This window comes from Morone saxatilis, unplaced genomic scaffold (assembly GCF_004916995.1).
Source record: "Morone saxatilis isolate NCDOM2014 unplaced genomic scaffold, NCSU_SB_2.0 Contig2, whole genome shotgun sequence".
NCBI classification, from domain to species: domain Eukaryota; kingdom Metazoa; phylum Chordata; class Actinopteri; family Moronidae; genus Morone; species Morone saxatilis.
In genome coordinates this window covers 17627472-17644767 of record NW_023339762.1, presented here as the reverse complement: position 1 = coordinate 17644767, position 17296 = coordinate 17627472, and the positions used below count along the sequence as shown (strand labels likewise).

The window sequence follows — 17296 nt, the reverse complement described above, 5'->3', positions numbered from 1 at the left end:
ACAAAGCCGCTATGTACAGATATGTTGTGCAGTCGCATTAACGGATAATAGTATACTACGTTTAGATATTATGTAATAACCACGTAGTTACGCGTTAAAGCGCAAAATGCGACATAGCACCGTCCGCGCAAGAGTTGCGGGACGATAAAACACGCGCTCCTTGTGTTATCTCGCGTCCCATTGGTCAGATTGTGCAGCCACTGCTTGCTGTTTGGCGCGGTTGTTTGCAGTCGACAACACGAGATTAAAACACAGAGTTAAAAACTTTTTAAGGATAACTGCGGGTACGTATAGCAACGATCTACGTAAAGATTGTGATCGGCTACTAGATATAAGAGTTCACTTTATAATAATCACTTGGATGTATGTTAGACAGCGTTAGAGATATAATTTTAATACTAGCCACTAAAGTCAAATGTTTGCTGCTTGACAGAACATGTAAAGCTCTTGGTTAAATGGGGATTTACGTCGTTGTAGAGTAGGTAAACTGAATGAGAAATGCGTGTAATAAGATTGACTGATCTGCACAAAAGCAGAATTTGGCGCCCTGGTGCTTCATGTTAGACAAAACATTACTACCAGGCGTGAAGGCTCCTATCTAAAACAAGCCAGTCTAACCACAGTATACTAGTAAGTTTTGTGTGTGTGTGTGTTGTGTGTGTGTGTGTGTGTGTGTGTGTGTGGTGTGTGTGTGTGCGCGCGCGCGCGCTGTAGCCAGGGGCTCATTTCATGATGACCATATTTGAGCTGAAATGTTTTATATCAAGTTAACACACAAGTTATGCTCATCTTCCAGGGAGGTTCGTGATTATGGAGACTGGCAGGGCCCAATTTCCATTTCCCTACCAGCCCTACAACATTCAGGAGCAGTTTATGCAAGCCCTGTATAGTGCACTTGACCAGGGCAAAGTTGGCATCTTTGAAAGTCCAACTGGAACGGTGTGTATGTGTGCATGTATATAAGAGTGATTACAATAAAATGCATTCTTTTTTTTTTTTTGATTAATTGATTTGCTCTTTCAACATGCATGTCCTGTAACCAGGGCAAGTCTCTGAGTCTGATATGTGGAGCGCTGAGCTGGCTCACAGACTATGAGGAGAAGAGGCGACAGGAGGCGGCTTCTTTGCTGCAGGAAGGAGAGGCATCTCTTTCCACTGCTGCTGCCCAGTCCACCTCCACCTCCAGCTCCTCGGCAGAGCCTGACTGGATCACTGACTTTGTTCAAAAGAAGGCAGAACGTGATTTAGTGTCAAAGTTGAAGGTAAAAAATGTCATTTTATTTAAGCTGTGACCTTGCCGTGGATCTCTGGGAATCTTGACTTTTAAATATTATTGCATGTTTTTATGTGTCAGGAGGAAGAACTGAAAAGAAAGAAGAGGGAAGAACGATTAGAGTTGATCAGAAACAACGTTCAACTGAAGTATGCAATGAAAAGAAAAGTAAGTGATCTTGCACAGTGGCTTTTTAAAGAGCCCAGGCATCAGAAATGAACCCCAAAAAATTACAGTCCACTGCAAGTTGAGCCTCTACAACCCAATATATGAATTTATGTGTCTGTAGAGCTGTGAAGATGATGAGGCTTTCAAGTTGCTCCAGCTCAGTAAAGAGGAAAAAACCGAGACGCAAGGAGATGAAGAAGACGCGGATCTTGTTGTCGCAGAATACGAGAGCGATGACGAGTCAAAGACCAGGAGCAGGTGAGGGCCGCCGTTTATCTGTTACCAACCTGTGTATTACTGTAAAAGGTTTAAATGAACAGACACTGACAGCAGGGGTTGTCTTTGCTCTCGTGCTCAGATTTTGTGCTGCGGAGGATGACACAGACGACGAACTGGTTGAAGAACATGTTGCTAAGGTGTGTGTGGAACGAATGTCCCACGGGGTATAAAACATAATAATTAGTGCCATGTGTTACCCTGAAGTGAGACTATACATTTGGATTTTTACAGATTTACTACTGCAGTCGCACTCACTCCCAGCTCGCTCAATTTGTCCATGAGGTTCAAAAGAGCCCCTTCAGCAAGGACATCAGTCTGGTCACTCTGGGCTCACGGCAGGTATGTGTACACACAGAGGATACCAGTAAAAGGGTTGGATTTTAGTATATTTGGGTTAAGGTCCAGTGTGTAACATTTAGAAGTATCTATTGGTAGAAATGGAATATTATACAAGTTTTCATTAGTGTATAATCACCTGTCTTTCCAGTGTAGACGTTATTTGTCTGTATTTGTTATGTGTCATCCAGAATACTTGAGATCTTTCTGGCTCTTTCTCTGTAAGACAGGCATTCATTCCTCAGAGTTATTATTGGCCTCATTAACTGACATTAACAGTATCTCAATAAGGAGGGCTGAGTATCACAAACATGTTTTCAATTTTGGTACATATTATTCCTCAAGTTTCTTAGCAGCCTATTTCCATATTGATGAATGCAAGATGACTGAAAATGTTTGGGGAAATAAAGCATCGAGAACAATTGTGTGCACAGCTGAAATCAACAGTGAATTAATTGGCTACTAATAATTTGTTAGTTTGTAAACAAGTGCAAACAAGTGAATTATAAAAATGTGTAGAAGTAGGCTGTTTCCAATAAAACAAATTCCAGAACTTTTCAAGTTATTTATACTTCTCTTACCTGTATTTTCTATAATTATTACAACAGTAATTAAAACAGTATATTACGTCTACAGTTCTATCCATCCCACACAAAGAAGCATGCTCTGCATTCATCAGGAACTATTACGTGTATTCAATCAGTAAAACATGATTATTAACCATGACATCTGACAGAATTTAGTAAACATAAAACTGTGTACTTTCCAGAATCTGTGTGTCAATGATGAGGTGCGTCACCTGGGCAGCATCCAGCGCATTAATGACCGCTGCATGGAGATGCAGAAAAACAAACATGGTGAGAGCCCCTCATACACTGACTCCAGTTTTTTAGGAGTTCATAAGAGATTGTTAATAAATAAGATCAGTTTATCTTTGCAACGCTGCCTGTTCTTCCCTTTTATAGAGAAGCAGCATCAGGAAGAGGGTGTAAAGCGTAAGCGAGGCCCAGCAAAGAGTGTGTGTCCCTATAATAAAGCTTCAGCACTGCAGCAGATGAGGGATGACGTTCTGGGGACGGTCCATGATATAGAGCAGCTGCTGAAGCTCGGCAGAGAAACGCATTCATGTCCTTACTACTCCACACGCCTTGCTGTCCCTGCAGCACAGGTAACACTCTCCTCGTTCGTCTCCCCTCATGCTTCATCCTGTGTCTCATTACTTTGGAGATGTTTCGGAGGTATTTTTGATTTATCCGTTAACTTCTTTAGGCGGATAGAAGTTTTAGTGTTAATCTGTATGCTCTGTGTTTATTGTGTCTGCATAGTTGGTGGTGTTGCCCTATCAGATGTTGCTTCATGAAGCTACAAGAAGGGCAGCAGGAGTCCAGCTGAAGGGGCAGGTAGGACTATTTTTCATAATATCTGATTCTATCATAGATTTTCTCATGTTCAGCAATTGTCATTAAGGAAACATTTAGGACACTTTTAGTAGTTTTACCACTGCCACACAACACACAGCAATAATATATGACTTCTTTAGGAATTTGAGGTGGTTTGGGTAGCTGATAACTCTGTCACACTTCACTTCACATTCATTTCTTCACATTAATTTCACAGTGGCCTCAACGCACATCAAAATAGAGAAAAAACAGCTGAATATAGAATCCCTGCAAGTAGCACAACAATGGAAAGTGTATCTAGAGGACACTAAAAAGTGATGAACACAGCTGGGACACGCCTGTTGTTGCCATGGTTTATGACTCATGAAGTTATTGAAGTACTGTATTTTTTTTTTTTTTGCTGGAAAAAATGAGCGTCATCACTTTTTTTGTCCACTGGAACCATTTTCCATTGTTGTCTGTGCTACTTGGAGTGTTTATTCTATTTGGTTGTGTTTTTTTCACATGATGCGCTTGTGTTGTCAAATTGTCAGATGTTTTTATTTGTATGTGAGTTAAGTTGCAGTGTCTTGACCTCTCGGGGGCATATTACTAACACATACTTTCTTTTACAGGTGGTGATCATAGATGAAGCTCACAATCTTAGTGACACACTATCCTGTATTCACAGTGCCGAGCTCACAGGAGCACAGGTAAATATATTCATATATATATATATATATATTGATTTAAATCATGCCTATTCCCTTTAGTATGCTAAAATGTGGATCTTCTACAGCTTTGCCGTGCCCACTCTCAGCTCACCCAGTATTCTGACCGCTATAAGTGAGTATACCGCACAGACTCACACACAAATTAATATTGTATTATCTTCCTAACTCCTGATGTTTCTACAACATCAGGAGCAGACTGAAGGCAAAGAACCTGATGTACATCAAGCAGATTCTGTTTGTGATTGAGGGGCTTGTCCGGGTGCTGGGAGGTGAGTGTGTTTGGGCTCAAATTAGTTTTGAATTATTAATTATTGCCAGTGCGAACTGTGGGTAAGAGTGATGTAAATGTTATCCTTGCAGGTAAGGTGGGGCAGAATCCACAGAGCCAGACTACACAAACAGGTCTGTAGAAAATACACACGCACATGAAACCCACACATTTAAGGAGAAATTGCTAACCTGTAATGTTTCTTTCAGGAACTGAAATGCTTACCATTAACAACTTCCTCTTCAAGGCTCAGATCGACAATATCAACTTGTTTAAGGTAGTTAACAGAAAGAAGTTATACTGCTATTAAAAAATCACAATTATTCCTTCTTAACACCATATCCAAACTGCAAACTCTGAGTCTTTCACTGTCATTCTCACTTCAGCTACAGAGATACTTTGAGAAGAGCATGATCAGCAGAAAGGTAAGTGTTTGATGACTGTGAATCAATTAGTTGTCCAATATTAAATTAATCGCCAACTGTTTTGATAATCAGTCAATCCTTTTTGAGTCATTTTTTATTTTTTTTTAAATGTCAAATTTCTCAAATGTGAGTATTTTCTGGTTTCTTTAGTCCTCTCTGACAGTAAACCAATTATCTTTGGGTTGTGGACAAAACAAGACATTTGAGTGATCAACACTGTGTCCTAAAACTTAAGCCGACGCCCTTTTTCACCATTTTCTGACGATTGATGGGATGATTTATATTTATATAAATACTGCTTAGCTTTGAAAGTGATCTACTGTCATGCCTACAGCTGGTTGGCTTTGTGGAGAAGTATGCAGGAACAGGCGTGAATCTGCACACACAGAGCAGCTCCAACAAGGAGAACCGACGCACAGAGGGCTTAAACCGCTACCTTCAAACGCTACAGAGCAACCAGGGATCTGCACCAGGTCAGAGGGCTGATGTTTATGTCACCACAAGTTGTTAAAAAGGCTATTTTTAGTGCCTGTCAAGCTGTGATGAGACCTAAATTGCACGTTCAGATATTAATGTTCTTCCCACACCACATTCAGTCATTTCCCACTGGCAAACCGGCAATCAACAGACCCTGAACAACGTAACATTCCTCTGGTTGTTTATTATGATGCGTCAGTTCTGTCTGCTTTCATGTGTGCAGTTTCTTCAGCAGACCAGCAGGGGTCTGCAGAGGAGGAGAAAGTGCTGTCTGCATCTCCCATGATGCAGGTGGAGGGTTTTTTCATGGCCCTCACCAACAGCAACACTGACGGCAGAGTGGTGGTGCACAGACAAGGTACCATTTTAAAAACACAACACAAAAAAAAAGACAGTAATGAAATGAAAGTGTTATAAAACACCCCGTTTGTTTTATGTCCAGTTACTTTGTCAGAGAGCAGTGTCAAGTTCCTGCTGCTGAATCCAGCGGTCCACTTTGCCCAGGTGCTGAAGGAGTGCAGAGCAGTCATCATCGCAGGAGGGACCATGCAGCCTGTATGTTATTTTAAATCCACTAAAAATAAACTAAGCCTTTGCTGTGAAAGTTTTGTCATTCTAAAAGATGTTGTATGTAGGTTTCAGACTTCAAACAAGAGCTGCTGTTTTCTGCCGGAGTGGGAGAGGAGCGCATCACTGAGTTTTCCTGTGGTGAGTGGCCCATTTTATAACAGTACTTATAACAGTACTTTCTCTTTTTGTGTTTTTGTAATGCACGCTCTCTTAGTGATGTGTTTATCAATATTTCTGTTTGTGGGAATTTTGGATGAATAATATAATGCTTGACAGAAACTCAAATAGTAATTGATTTTTAGAGTATTAATCTTTCATTGGGTTATGCACTCTTTATGATTGATAAGATAAAAGACTGTCATGATTCTGGTTCTAGTGATGGGAGGTGATGGATTATGTTATAATATCAGAACTCACCAAGAAGAGATGATAAGATCATCAGAACAGTTTGTGTTCTGCAGTGGTCCTCAACCTGAGGTCCTAGAAATGAGCCTACAGAATTAAAGACACGTTCTCAGACTCCCCACAGTTATGTGCTGACAAACCTGCATTGTAAAAGGAATATTGTTGTATTGTATGTATTTAAATGTGTTTGTATTATATATTTAAAATAAACTTTCTTTTTGCGTGGTAACTTTGTCTGTAGGTCATGTTATTCCTCCCGAAAACATTCTTCCCCTCGTCTTGTGCAGCGGACCGTCTGGTCAGGAGCTGGATTTTACTTTCCAAAACAGAGACTCTCCACGCATGGTAACAGAGACACACACATATTTTATTAAGTTCTTGCTGTAATATCGCTGAATGCAGCTGCATTGTTTACACAAGCATTACAGCAAACGTATACCTGTTTCTTGACAGATGGACGAGACGGGGCGTATTCTCTCCAACATTTGCAACGTGGTCCCGGGTGGGGTTGTGTGCTTCTTCCCTTCTTATGAATACTCGAGGCGGATCATTTCTCACTGGGAGGCTAGCGGCGCACTGGCTCGTCTGGCTAACAAGAAGAAGGTACATCAGCAACGTTTCTTTCTTAGAGTTAGTTAGATGAAAAAAGAAACCCATTCTTTATCACACTGTAACTCAAGGGTGATATGGTGTTTTAAGGAAATTGTTTCTTAAAGTAAAAACAGATTTAGTCTTTAAACTATCACAATTACTTTCTCAGATCTTCCAGGAACCAAAGAAAGCCAACCAGGTCGAGCAGGTGCTGAGTGAGTTCTCCCGCTGCATCCAGGTAAAACTGTCACTGCTCAGACATTAGCCCTCGTCACCGGACATTGATAACACACTTATTATTTTAATAGAGGTTATAATGTCACTGTTTGCATGTCTTTTCCATTTGTTAGAGGTGTGCTGTAGACAGTGGTGGGCTCACAGGGGCGTTGCTGTTCTCTGTGGTCGGAGGAAAGATGAGTGAGGGCATCAACTTCTCCGATGACCTGGGAAGATGTGTGGTGATGGTGGGAATGCCATACCCAAACATCAAATCCCCAGAGCTGCAGGAAAAGATGGCCTATCTGGACAAACACCTGGTGAGACTCTTTACTGTCCTAAACCTGGCTAAACAAGTACAAGGTCGCAGGAGTGCTAAGATGAAGCTCATTGTCAGTTTTTTTCCCTTTTATTTTAGCCTCACAGTGGAGGGAGGAGCCCTGGCCAAGCACTGATAGAAAACCTCTGCATGAAGGCTGTCAATCAATCCATAGGTAATGATTCATGACAAAAGTTATGAGTACTTATTTATTCCATAGGTGGTACGCTAGTATGATCAGTATTCATATGCATTTGACTTTGTGTGTCCAAAGGAAGAGCTATCCGTCACCGTGGCGACTATTCCTCCATGGTGCTATGTGACAGACGTTACGCTCGACCTGCTACGCTCTCTAAACTTCCCACGTGGATCAAAGATCGCACCAGCACACACACAACCTTTGGGCCTGCTTTTGCTGCCTTACGGAAGGTAAGAAGCAAGTACTCTTTTGTGCGTCCACACTCAATCTACTGAATCACTAACCCTAAAATGTATTTATATGTTATGTCTGTATGTTCTTCTTTCCTAGTTCTTCCTGGAGAAGAAGCAGAAGCAGATGTAGTTCCACTCACACTGAGCTAAACTGACATTTCCCAAGTATTCAACTTGACAAGACCAGAGGTTAGGAAGAACTTTGGGAAAACCGAGTGCAACAGCGGCCATTCTGCAATTTAAGCAACCCAAGAAACTTAGAAAATAGAGCATGTTCTAATAAAAAGATACATAGATGACCTCTGTAATAAGTTCTTTATCACAACATTGCTGCAGCCCTTTTTGCTGGTTTGTTTACATTCTTAAATATTTTGAAGATATCAGACCTCTTGTGTCCTCCCAGCTGGAGTTCAATCAGGGAGGCAGTTTTCCTGTTCACAGGACATCATACTGGCTTTATTTTACATTTCAACGTTCATGTTCTGTCCATTACTTATGTTCTGCTACTATCTCTGGTTTAGAGAAGTGAAGATGAATTAGAGAATAATCAACACAATTATTTAATTGCACAGTGCCGACAAAGGCCAAAAGGGAGCATTTATCAGTCCGACTCCAGCGTATCACTCCTGTCCTGTAATTCAGTCTGGAACATGGTAGAGGCAAAAATGAATAATAAATACGGAATAAATTCTGAAATGAATTACTGAAGCAGCTACTACACCGATATCAGGCACAGCACTGGGCTTAGGCATCATGTGACTGATTTCACCCTTGAAGAAGATATTAAATATTTAAAGCACTCAATGTAAAGTGTTATGTAATGCAAAAAATTACTTTTATTTAAAGGAGAGATGTTAGTGAAATGATTTCAGTGAGTGTTCTAATATCTACTTTCATGGAAATATGTTTTACAATGATTGTGATTATCAATAAATTGCTTTATTATGAGTTTAGTGATGTTTTGTTTAACTGGTTAGACAAACCAATTTACCTATTATCATTATGAAGCCAATTATTGACCATTTTACACTTGTGTTTCTGTTGGAATTTTTTACAATATTGAATGATTGGATCATTTGTACACAAAATTATTCAACACTATCGAAAGTGTTCATTGTCCTTCGCGTTACGCCTCCCAGTCATCATCGTCTGTTGTCGTATGTGGGGCAGGAAGTGGTGGGATGACATCTGACATCCTGGCAAATGCACCGCCGGTACCAGCGGGAGTGTCACCTGTCTCCCCACCTGCTGGACCTTTACCAGATATGCCTGTGGAGGGAACAGGACACATTTTTTTTACTGCATGCTGTTCCAACCACCTGCATCAGTGTTTTTAAATCTCATCCTTACCTTTCCTTCGCATGGCAAGTTTATTAAAGAGATCAGACATAAAGTCTCCACCGCTAGATGCCGCTCCCACTGCTGATAGACAAACAAAGACAGGCAGTTACTAAACAATCATCCAATCAATATTTTATTTTTTATTAGTAATTGGATTGGTTACTCATTCCCCAGTGCTGCGCTTCAAAGTGGAGCACATCATTACAACAAGACTTTTTATCTAGTAAGTCGTTATAAGCAGCTCCCACTAAAAATGAAATGTTAGGTCATGACCTGGCCAGCCAACCAGAAATTAAGGCAAAGATATGCTGTCTGATATTAGGTCAGACAATTTCAGATACGACTAACTAAGTCGACCTTTTAATGAGGCTGGATTTTATAACACAGGTCACATAGCCATGAATGATGATTAACAATTGATATACATACACAAACACTCACATCCTGACATGCAGAGTGACATTGTATACACTCATGAGTGAATGCTAACTAGGGACTGGTCACGCTCTGCTCAGATTGCATGACTTTCCCATCGTGAAGGCTGCATCGGGTAGCAGTTAATAAAATATGAGCAGAACAACATCACATCTCAAACAATTTGACACCTTGCTCTTGCTCCTTCTGTTTCTTCTTCTCCATCTTGCGCTCTTTAATGTTGCGTAACTTGGCCTTGCCGATGCCTCCGGCGTTGCGGATAGACTCCAGGAGACTGGCGCGGCCGTCTGACGGCTGAACCACCTCACTGGGAGCACCAGACACAGGGCCTGCAATCAGAGAATGACAATTCAGGGTGACAGTGTAATTTAGGTTTTATGCCATTAATGTAAGGTAAGGCCAATCCTAATTTTAAGAGTAGTGAGTTCAGTGTGTGTGTGTATAAAGGAGGAGCAATGTTTTCAACACTTTAATACACTGTCAAGCTTGATTATATCCTTCCACGTGTTTAGCCAGTACAAAAATTCTGCGTTGCGTGCATATAACAAACCTGAACTTGGTGCTTGAGAGACTGCTGCAGGGCTGTCAACCGGAGGAGGAGGTGGAGGAGGGGGTGGAGGGGGAGCTCCTGCAGGGGCGGCGGGAGCGAGGGCAGGTTCAGGAGGAGGAGGGGGAGGAGGAGGTGGTGGAGGAGGTGGAACATTAGGCTGGAGCAGAGGTCCTGAAACAAAGACGTGAAAAGTCGACGTCAGCTTACAAACACAGCATCAACCTAAACCGCAATGACACAGTGAAAAGTGTGTGGGTGTGTACCTGGTGCATTGCTCTCCTCAGAGAAGGAGGGCAGCTCAGGGATGTTGTGTGTGGGCCCGGACGGGGCAAAGCCGGGTCCGAGGTCCGCGCTGTAGGACAGGTCGTCAGCGATGCCTGGAAGGTCAGGCAGGTAGGATGGCACATCTATCTCGGGCACCTGGCCCAGGTCTGGCACATAGAAATAAGACTCTGCTGTCTGTTAGAGAAAAGATTTTCAAGACGAATCATTAAAATGTGTCATTACCAATCTTACGTTTAAAAAAGTCAAATTAATTATGTTTTTGGTTGGAAAAGGGTGTTTGAGGCACCTGTCTCTCCAGTTGCTCTCTCTTCGTAATGGACAATGGTGCGTCAAACGGCTTCTCTTCTTTTTCTGTTTCTAGTGTTGTGTGTGTTTTTGTCACTGCTCCCGCCAGAGGATCAAGGAACACGTACTTCTTATATCTTTAAAAACACACAAATCCAAAGATATGAAGAAAGGATTTAAATCTAATCTGTGTTCAAAGTCAGTATCTTTGTCTATTTGTGTGCGGGTGTGTGTATGTGGACTCACAGGTTCTCTGTAGTATTAAAGAGCAGCAGGGAACTGACAGATGAGATGTTGCGTGGCAAACTGCCCAGCCCTTCTTCTGTCTCATCCTCAGACCTCTTCTTATTGCTCACACACACTGGGAAATACATCAACTTCTCCTGAAAGGAAGATGCACAGACACAGAATGAGATCTGAAGAAATGTCAACTAAATCTTGAATAAGGCAAATCACAAATGCCACCAATGTGCTCCTGCACACAGACGTGCGCAACACACAAAAACAAACGCTGCAATTATATGGTCGGGGACATTGCTTCTAGGGGATATTGAATAATGCATTTCTGCACCAGAGAAAATTGCCAGCAGTGTTTTTATTTTTTCTTTCTCTCTGATAAATACACAGAGATACACACAGTAAAACAACACACATGCAAGACCAAGTGCATGCAGCAGAAAATAAGTTGGCTTTCATAAAGTTTCCTAAGATGGTAACAGAAAAAACTGTGGTGTTCACTATAAATAATGCAGGAGCTTGTGCTGAACCGACACACACACACGAAATCACTTAGGCAAAAAACAAAGCAAAAACACAATCACACATTGTACTATTCTTCATGTCTATGTTGTTTTCATCTCCACACCTCTTTATTAACTTTGGAGCCACAAAATGACAAACTAATATGAAATAGGACTGCTCTCCTGTCCTCTGCCATATCTTCAAACCTGTAAAATAACCTGCCTGAAGAATTCTGTGCAAGTGCCACAGTGCTCATTATGGCCAGTGTAAGGTTTCATTAAGTGAATGCCAGCTGGTCATGTAACTTGTAGCTGTGAAAAACTGAGGCTGAAATAGATGAAAGCTTATCAGTGTTGGCTGAGTGATAAAGGTTGTTTTTTTTAAACATGCATGCTGCTAATCATGAGAAAACAGCTGTTTGTGTAAGGAAATGATTAGTTAGTATAACAACAATATAGCAGAAACTTAGCCAGCACAGTGCTGATAGTAACATGTGAAGCATACTTTATAAACAGGCGCTAAAATGTTCTTTGTAAGAGGAAGATTGTATCCAGACCAGGTCAAATCATTATTTGAAATACATATGAAAGTTTTAGTGTTTGTCAAACTGAAGTTTGGGGGGAGGCTCTACCTGTGTGTGTTTTTGAATATTCAGACATTATCAGATCAGGGGAACGTGGCCTGATGATAATTATCCTGACCTGTAGCCAACTCCAACTGGCTCTTAAAGCATGAGCATGAATTATGTGCAGTTTAAGGTTAAATTAAAAAAAAAAAAGAGCCATCCATCTTTCGCAGTTCATTCAGGTCTGGTTCGTGTTAGGCTGGGCAAAGAACCCCAGATGTCTTTTTCTGACATGTCATCCCACTCTTCCTGAAGGATCCATGAGGTGATTCCAGGTCAGACAGGATATAAAATACCTCTTCAGGGAGGCATGCAGGAGACATCAGACGCTCCCATCACCTCAACTGGCTCCTTTCCAACGTGAAGGAGAAGTACTTGCACTTTCCAGCTCCTTCTGGATATCTGAGCTTTTCACTCTGTCCCTACAGGCCCAGGCATCCTGAGAATGTCATTTAGGCTATTTCTATCAATGATTTAATTATTTCAGTCATTACTCAGTGCTCAGGGATCAGATTGACATCTACAATACAGTGGATGTCACTGCGACAGTAGACAGAAAGATGGTTGCTCCCATTTATATAAAAAAAGGTGACCGGAGAGCATATTCCAATTATCGAGGTAATGCACTGCTCATCCTCCGCAGAAAATCATATGTCAAGAGTGCTGGAAAGGAGACCTTGGATTCTGGAGGAGAAAGATGTCCTGGCCATGCGACAGTGTCTCTTAACTGCTGCGTACAGTATATACTGGTGGGGGATGTCATTTGTCCCTGGAGTCTATATGAATGTGAGTCAAGACTTCAACCCAAAGCCACTGCTGTCCTATAATGACCGGAGTGAAAGCTGCGTCATAATTCTCAGCAGTAAGATAAAAGCCATGCTAATTAAAATTAGTCATGCCTCTTTTTATCCCTGTTTTGCACCCACCGTTTTAGCAGTGTCAGCTGTATAAAGAGGCCCCAGAACCATCGGGCTACTTATAGCACAATGGCTTGTGGGCTGCAAGACATTAGCTGAGAAACCAAAGCTCTTAAAAACTCACATTTTTGTTGTTGTTGCTTAATTGGAAACACTGCATATCAAAATCCTTTTGTAATCTGCATTTTAATGTATTCATCTTACCTGCAAGGCCTTCTCATCAAAGGGTCGAAGTTTATTCTGTATCCTGTGTCTGGGGCGGGTTTGTGAGGAGGGGTCTGTAGCCTCAGTAAAGATAGATGAGTAATCCTGGAGTCGATCTGGGGCTGGGTACTTGGCACTGGAAAAAACCTATAGGCACAGAAACGTGGGGCTAATTGTTGTTTTTCAATGATCTTGTCACTTTATTGTGTCTCTATTGTGTATCATATTACATATCCAGTATGTAAAGCTGCCTTTTAAAGTGAAGCTGCTGTGTTACCTTGGTGGCCTTCTTACTGCCTTTGATCTTGTCGACACGGGCCTGAGCTAGTCTGATCCGGTCAGTGACGGTCTGCAGCTGTCTGCGGTTCTTCTCCACACTGTCAGATACCCTGGAAGCAACACACACATACACACCAACATGAGTGTGGACATACACACATCCACACACTATCGCATAATGCAATACATAGAGGAGTGCGTAACTTATCCCCTCCTTGTCCACATCCTTATTTATACTCTGCAGGGTGCTGAATCCGAAGAATGAACTAATGAAGTAATTGTAGACTTCTTGCATTTAATAACGATGAATTTCAAGTATTACACAGTTGTTTCAGCACTGATATCTAATTACTAACACATCACATTTCAAAAGGTGATATTGCCAACCAATTCTGCTATAAATGTCACTCTTTGAATGTAGTAACAGGAGACACTTCCTCCATTTTCAGAATGCCAGACAGCACCATCTTTTTTTCACCTTTATTTATTCACTGAGAGCCAGAGTGAAATATGTTATGCATGTTAAGAGTTCCTCTGTATTGACTATTTTTCCAGGAACAGGCTGATCACATTCACATCACACTATCTGATCTGCTGGCCACTGTTGGTGTCAAGGGCCTAGCTCATGGACACGGTGGTGGTAATGAGGGAGGTAAAGAGGTGATGTGGATCGAACCAACGCCCTTCCAGTCAACAAGCTCCCTTCTCTAACCTTTAGGCCACTGATGCAGACTGCCAGACTGTGCAAACTGCTGGACAAAATACGTTGAATTATAATTTCACACATTTAGTCTTTATAAAGACAGATTTTTGTCAAATATTGTGTGAAAAAAAGTTAATTAAAAGCTCCACCAGCTTGACTTTGACTTGAGTGGATTTGCCTTACCGTCTGCTCTAAAACAAGTGCCGTGGCACGAAATGTCATTTAGAATATGACTTCCATATGACTTACACATATCCACATTTTATTTTCTATCCAAAAATACTTACAGATGTTGTTGATTAGGCAACAGTCTTTTTAATTGGATTGACCTTATTTAAAACTGTATTCAAAAATGTTTCTTTCCATCAACTTAACACACTTTAAAAACATTTTAATTTTAAAAAATGAATAATTTAGAGAGAGGAGTGGGAGGGAGGGAGAGAGGAGGAGAGGAGAGAGAGGAGTGAGGGAGGCGAGGGATGAGGGGAGGGAGAGAGGAGAGAGAGAGAGAGGGCGAGGAGGAGGAGAGGAGAGAGAGAGAGACGTGGGAGGGAGGGAGGGGGGGAGGAGGGAGAGAGAGGGAGAGCGAGATGACGAGAGAGGAGCGGAGAGGATGAGAGCGACGAGAGAGAGGGAGAGAGCAAGAGGAGAGAGGCGAGAGAGAGGGGAGAAGAGAGAGCGAGGAGAGAGATTAGGGAGAAGAGGCAAGAGAGAGAGGGAGAAGAGAAGGCGGAGAGAGGAGAGGACGAGAGAGAGAGAATGGACGTGGAGTGAGTTGAGAGAGAGAGAGAGAGAGAGAGAGGGGAGAGCGGAGGAGAGAGGAGGGAGAGAGCGACGGAGAGAGAGAGAGAAGAGAGAGAAGAGAAGGAGAGAGAGGGAGAGGGAGGAGAGAGAGAGGGGAGAAGAACGAGAGACGAGAGGAGGGAGAAGCGCGGAGGGAAGAGAGGGCAAGAGAGAGGAAGAGAAGTTGAGGAAGAGAAGGAGAGAGAGAGGAGAGAGAGAGAGGATGAGAGGAGAGAGAGAGAAGGGAGAGAGGGACGAGTGAAGAGACCGGAGAGAGAGGGAGGAGAGAGAGGAGAGAGAGAGAGGAGGAGAGAGGGAGGGAAGAGAGAGAGAGAGGAGAGAGAGAGAGGAGAGGAGAGAGAGAGAGAGAGAGAGGAGGAATGGAGAGAGGGATGGAGAGAGAGAGAGAGAGAGAGGAGAGAGAGGAGAGAGAGGGATGGAGAGAGAGGAGAGAGAGACGGAGAGAGAGAGAGAGAGAGAGAGAGAGAGAGAGAGATTTTCTGGGCTTGCCTTCTGAAAATATCTGTAGAGATGGTCTCCAAATACAGTAATGCATCTGCTATCTGATGGACGGCCTCCTCTCTCCTCAGGTCTGGCTGGATGAGAGGCACTGAGTACACCTGGCCCTCCAGGCAGTGCTTCTGCGTCATCCTAAAGACAACGACACAGAACAAAGTTTGTAATCAACAACAAAGCTGTGTGCTCAAATAGTCAAACTCAGCATGACAGTAGTACAGTAAAGTAAATCACAGTATAACTGGGCGAGACAGCGTGTAATCAGAGTCACTTTTACGTTGCTCTCAATGTACAAACACAGACTAAGCATAAATAAACAGGACAACAAGCTCAGCAAAATAGACGTAAACTACTATGTACAGTTATAGATACATATATAATTTGTAGACAGAAGACAATAGAGTACAAAGGATGCTGAAATAAATATTTACGTGCAGATTTCTTTCTGTACATGAGGTAGATGGATATGACAGTATAGCACAGGTAGGTAGATGTATTTAAATGATTGTTTTTATGTTTTAAAAAAGGAAACTGAATCTCAACAATGGAAAAATAAATAGTTCACAACTAAAAATAATCTAAATAATCCAAATAATGGAATCTAAAATCTAGTCATTTTGATCAAAGAAGCAGTCACATCTTTCACAGTGATGTCTTGTTGCTCCAACACCACGAAAACTGTGATAACATGATCAACAAACAGCATCGTTAACTGAACCCTGACCTCTCCACCTCATCTGACTCTCACATGACACTTAGCTGCAGTATAATTACAAACTCTCCAATGTTTCACTGTTTCTGCTGCAACGTGTGTGAAATTGGCTCAAGCCGATCCTTGTAGCTGTGTATGATAATATCAACAGTTCACATGACGGAAACCCACAACACGGCTGTTTACTAGCGCATATATTCCAGATAAATCATTTAGTTGTATAATAATAATCAATGAAGCTAATTAACATTAATATACTGACAGCCTGTCCATGCTAAACAAGACATAAACCGGAAAAAACACGTTAATCGTTTACTAATACGTTAAACTGCGAGACCCGGGCGCTTGAAACACGAGTCTTACCTGACCATGTGTGTTGTTTACTTGTTGACGGTGACCGGGTAGATAAAATGATACAATAATAATAAGTTGCTAGGCTATCGATGCTAGCATCCGAGCTGATTAGCAAAACAACGGTTCCGCACTTCCGCATTCCCGTCGACACGTGACCACGCGAAGGTTCTGGTGTTGCCTTCAAGTTCTCTCAGGAAAGTCTGGAGTTTACTGTTCTCAGGAGCAAGCATACTGAGTTTCTAGTTAACAACAACATCATCTCCATCCTCACTCTAGTGCTTTCCGCTTTTATTCTTTATTCAGCCTCTCATTCTCGCATTTCATTTTTTCGGCGGTGCTCTCGTGTTTATTTACGTTTTAATTGTTTATCTATTTGCTGTATTTTATGTCCATATATTATATATATTATACTATGATATATAATATATATATATATATATATTTGTTCTGTATGTTGTTACTTCTTAAATAAATAGTGAACATAAAAATAAGAATATGTGAATATAATTTAGCCTGGCCCTTTGCTTAATTCTTTAATTTTATTTAATTATTACTTGAATGTCTCATCTTTCTCTACTTACATATATTCAGTATATTCTTTTTGTGTTATTATATTATTTCAATATGTCAATTCTGTTTGTTCTGTTCTGTTGTTTTTGTTTTTATTTCCAACAATATCTATTTGGTTGTTTCT

The 17296-nt window shown here is 41.5% G+C and overlaps 2 protein-coding genes across 2 annotated transcripts; one reads left to right on the top strand and one right to left on the bottom strand.

The window, feature by feature from the left end:
* Positions 1 to 189: 189 nt before the first annotated feature.
* Positions 190 to 8411, top strand: ddx11 (DEAD/H (Asp-Glu-Ala-Asp/His) box helicase 11). The gene is made up of 27 exons (XM_035665584.1): positions 190 to 284; positions 797 to 939; positions 1044 to 1262; positions 1355 to 1441; positions 1563 to 1699; positions 1800 to 1857; positions 1952 to 2059; positions 2826 to 2913; positions 3022 to 3224; positions 3382 to 3456; positions 4071 to 4148; positions 4235 to 4281; positions 4359 to 4438; positions 4530 to 4571; positions 4647 to 4714; positions 4824 to 4862; positions 5197 to 5335; positions 5563 to 5697; positions 5782 to 5894; positions 5975 to 6047; positions 6556 to 6659; positions 6768 to 6917; positions 7075 to 7143; positions 7256 to 7441; positions 7540 to 7615; positions 7715 to 7869; positions 7970 to 8411. Exons 2-27 carry the CDS (start codon positions 811 to 813, stop codon positions 8000 to 8002), a joined length of 2691 nt encoding a protein of 896 aa, XP_035521477.1. The 5' UTR covers positions 190 to 284; positions 797 to 810; the 3' UTR covers positions 8003 to 8411.
* A 279-nt stretch (positions 8412 to 8690) lies between these two features.
* wash1 (WAS protein family homolog 1) lies at positions 8691 to 16767 on the bottom strand. The gene is made up of 11 exons (XM_035665585.1): positions 16612 to 16767; positions 15531 to 15671; positions 13533 to 13644; positions 13256 to 13402; positions 11015 to 11151; positions 10770 to 10905; positions 10462 to 10657; positions 10199 to 10369; positions 9819 to 9977; positions 9223 to 9294; positions 8691 to 9141 (listed from the first exon to the last, which is right to left on the bottom strand). The coding sequence occupies exons 1-11, from the start codon at positions 16617 to 16619 to the stop codon at positions 8999 to 9001; spliced, it is 1422 nt and encodes a 473-aa protein (XP_035521478.1). The 5' UTR covers positions 16620 to 16767; the 3' UTR covers positions 8691 to 8998.
* Positions 16768 to 17296: the final 529 nt, after the last annotated feature.

Coding starts and splice junctions, on each gene's coding strand:
- ddx11 (XM_035665584.1), top strand. CDS start 811: ATGGAGACTGGCAGGGCCCAATTTCCATTTCCCTACCAGCCCTACAAC. Junction 2,914..3,021: donor GATGCAGAAAAACAAACATG/GTGAGAGCCCCT, acceptor TCCCTTTTATAG/AGAAGCAGCATCAGGAAGAG. Junction 3,457..4,070: donor GAGTCCAGCTGAAGGGGCAG/GTAGGACTATTT, acceptor TTTCTTTTACAG/GTGGTGATCATAGATGAAGC.
- wash1 (XM_035665585.1), bottom strand. Junction 9,978..10,198: donor CTCTCAAGCACCAAGTTCAG/GTTTGTTATATG, acceptor CTCTGATTGCAG/GCCCTGTGTCTGGTGCTCCC. Junction 9,295..9,818: donor ACAGAAGGAGCAAGAGCAAG/GTGTCAAATTGT, acceptor TTTGTCTATCAG/CAGTGGGAGCGGCATCTAGC.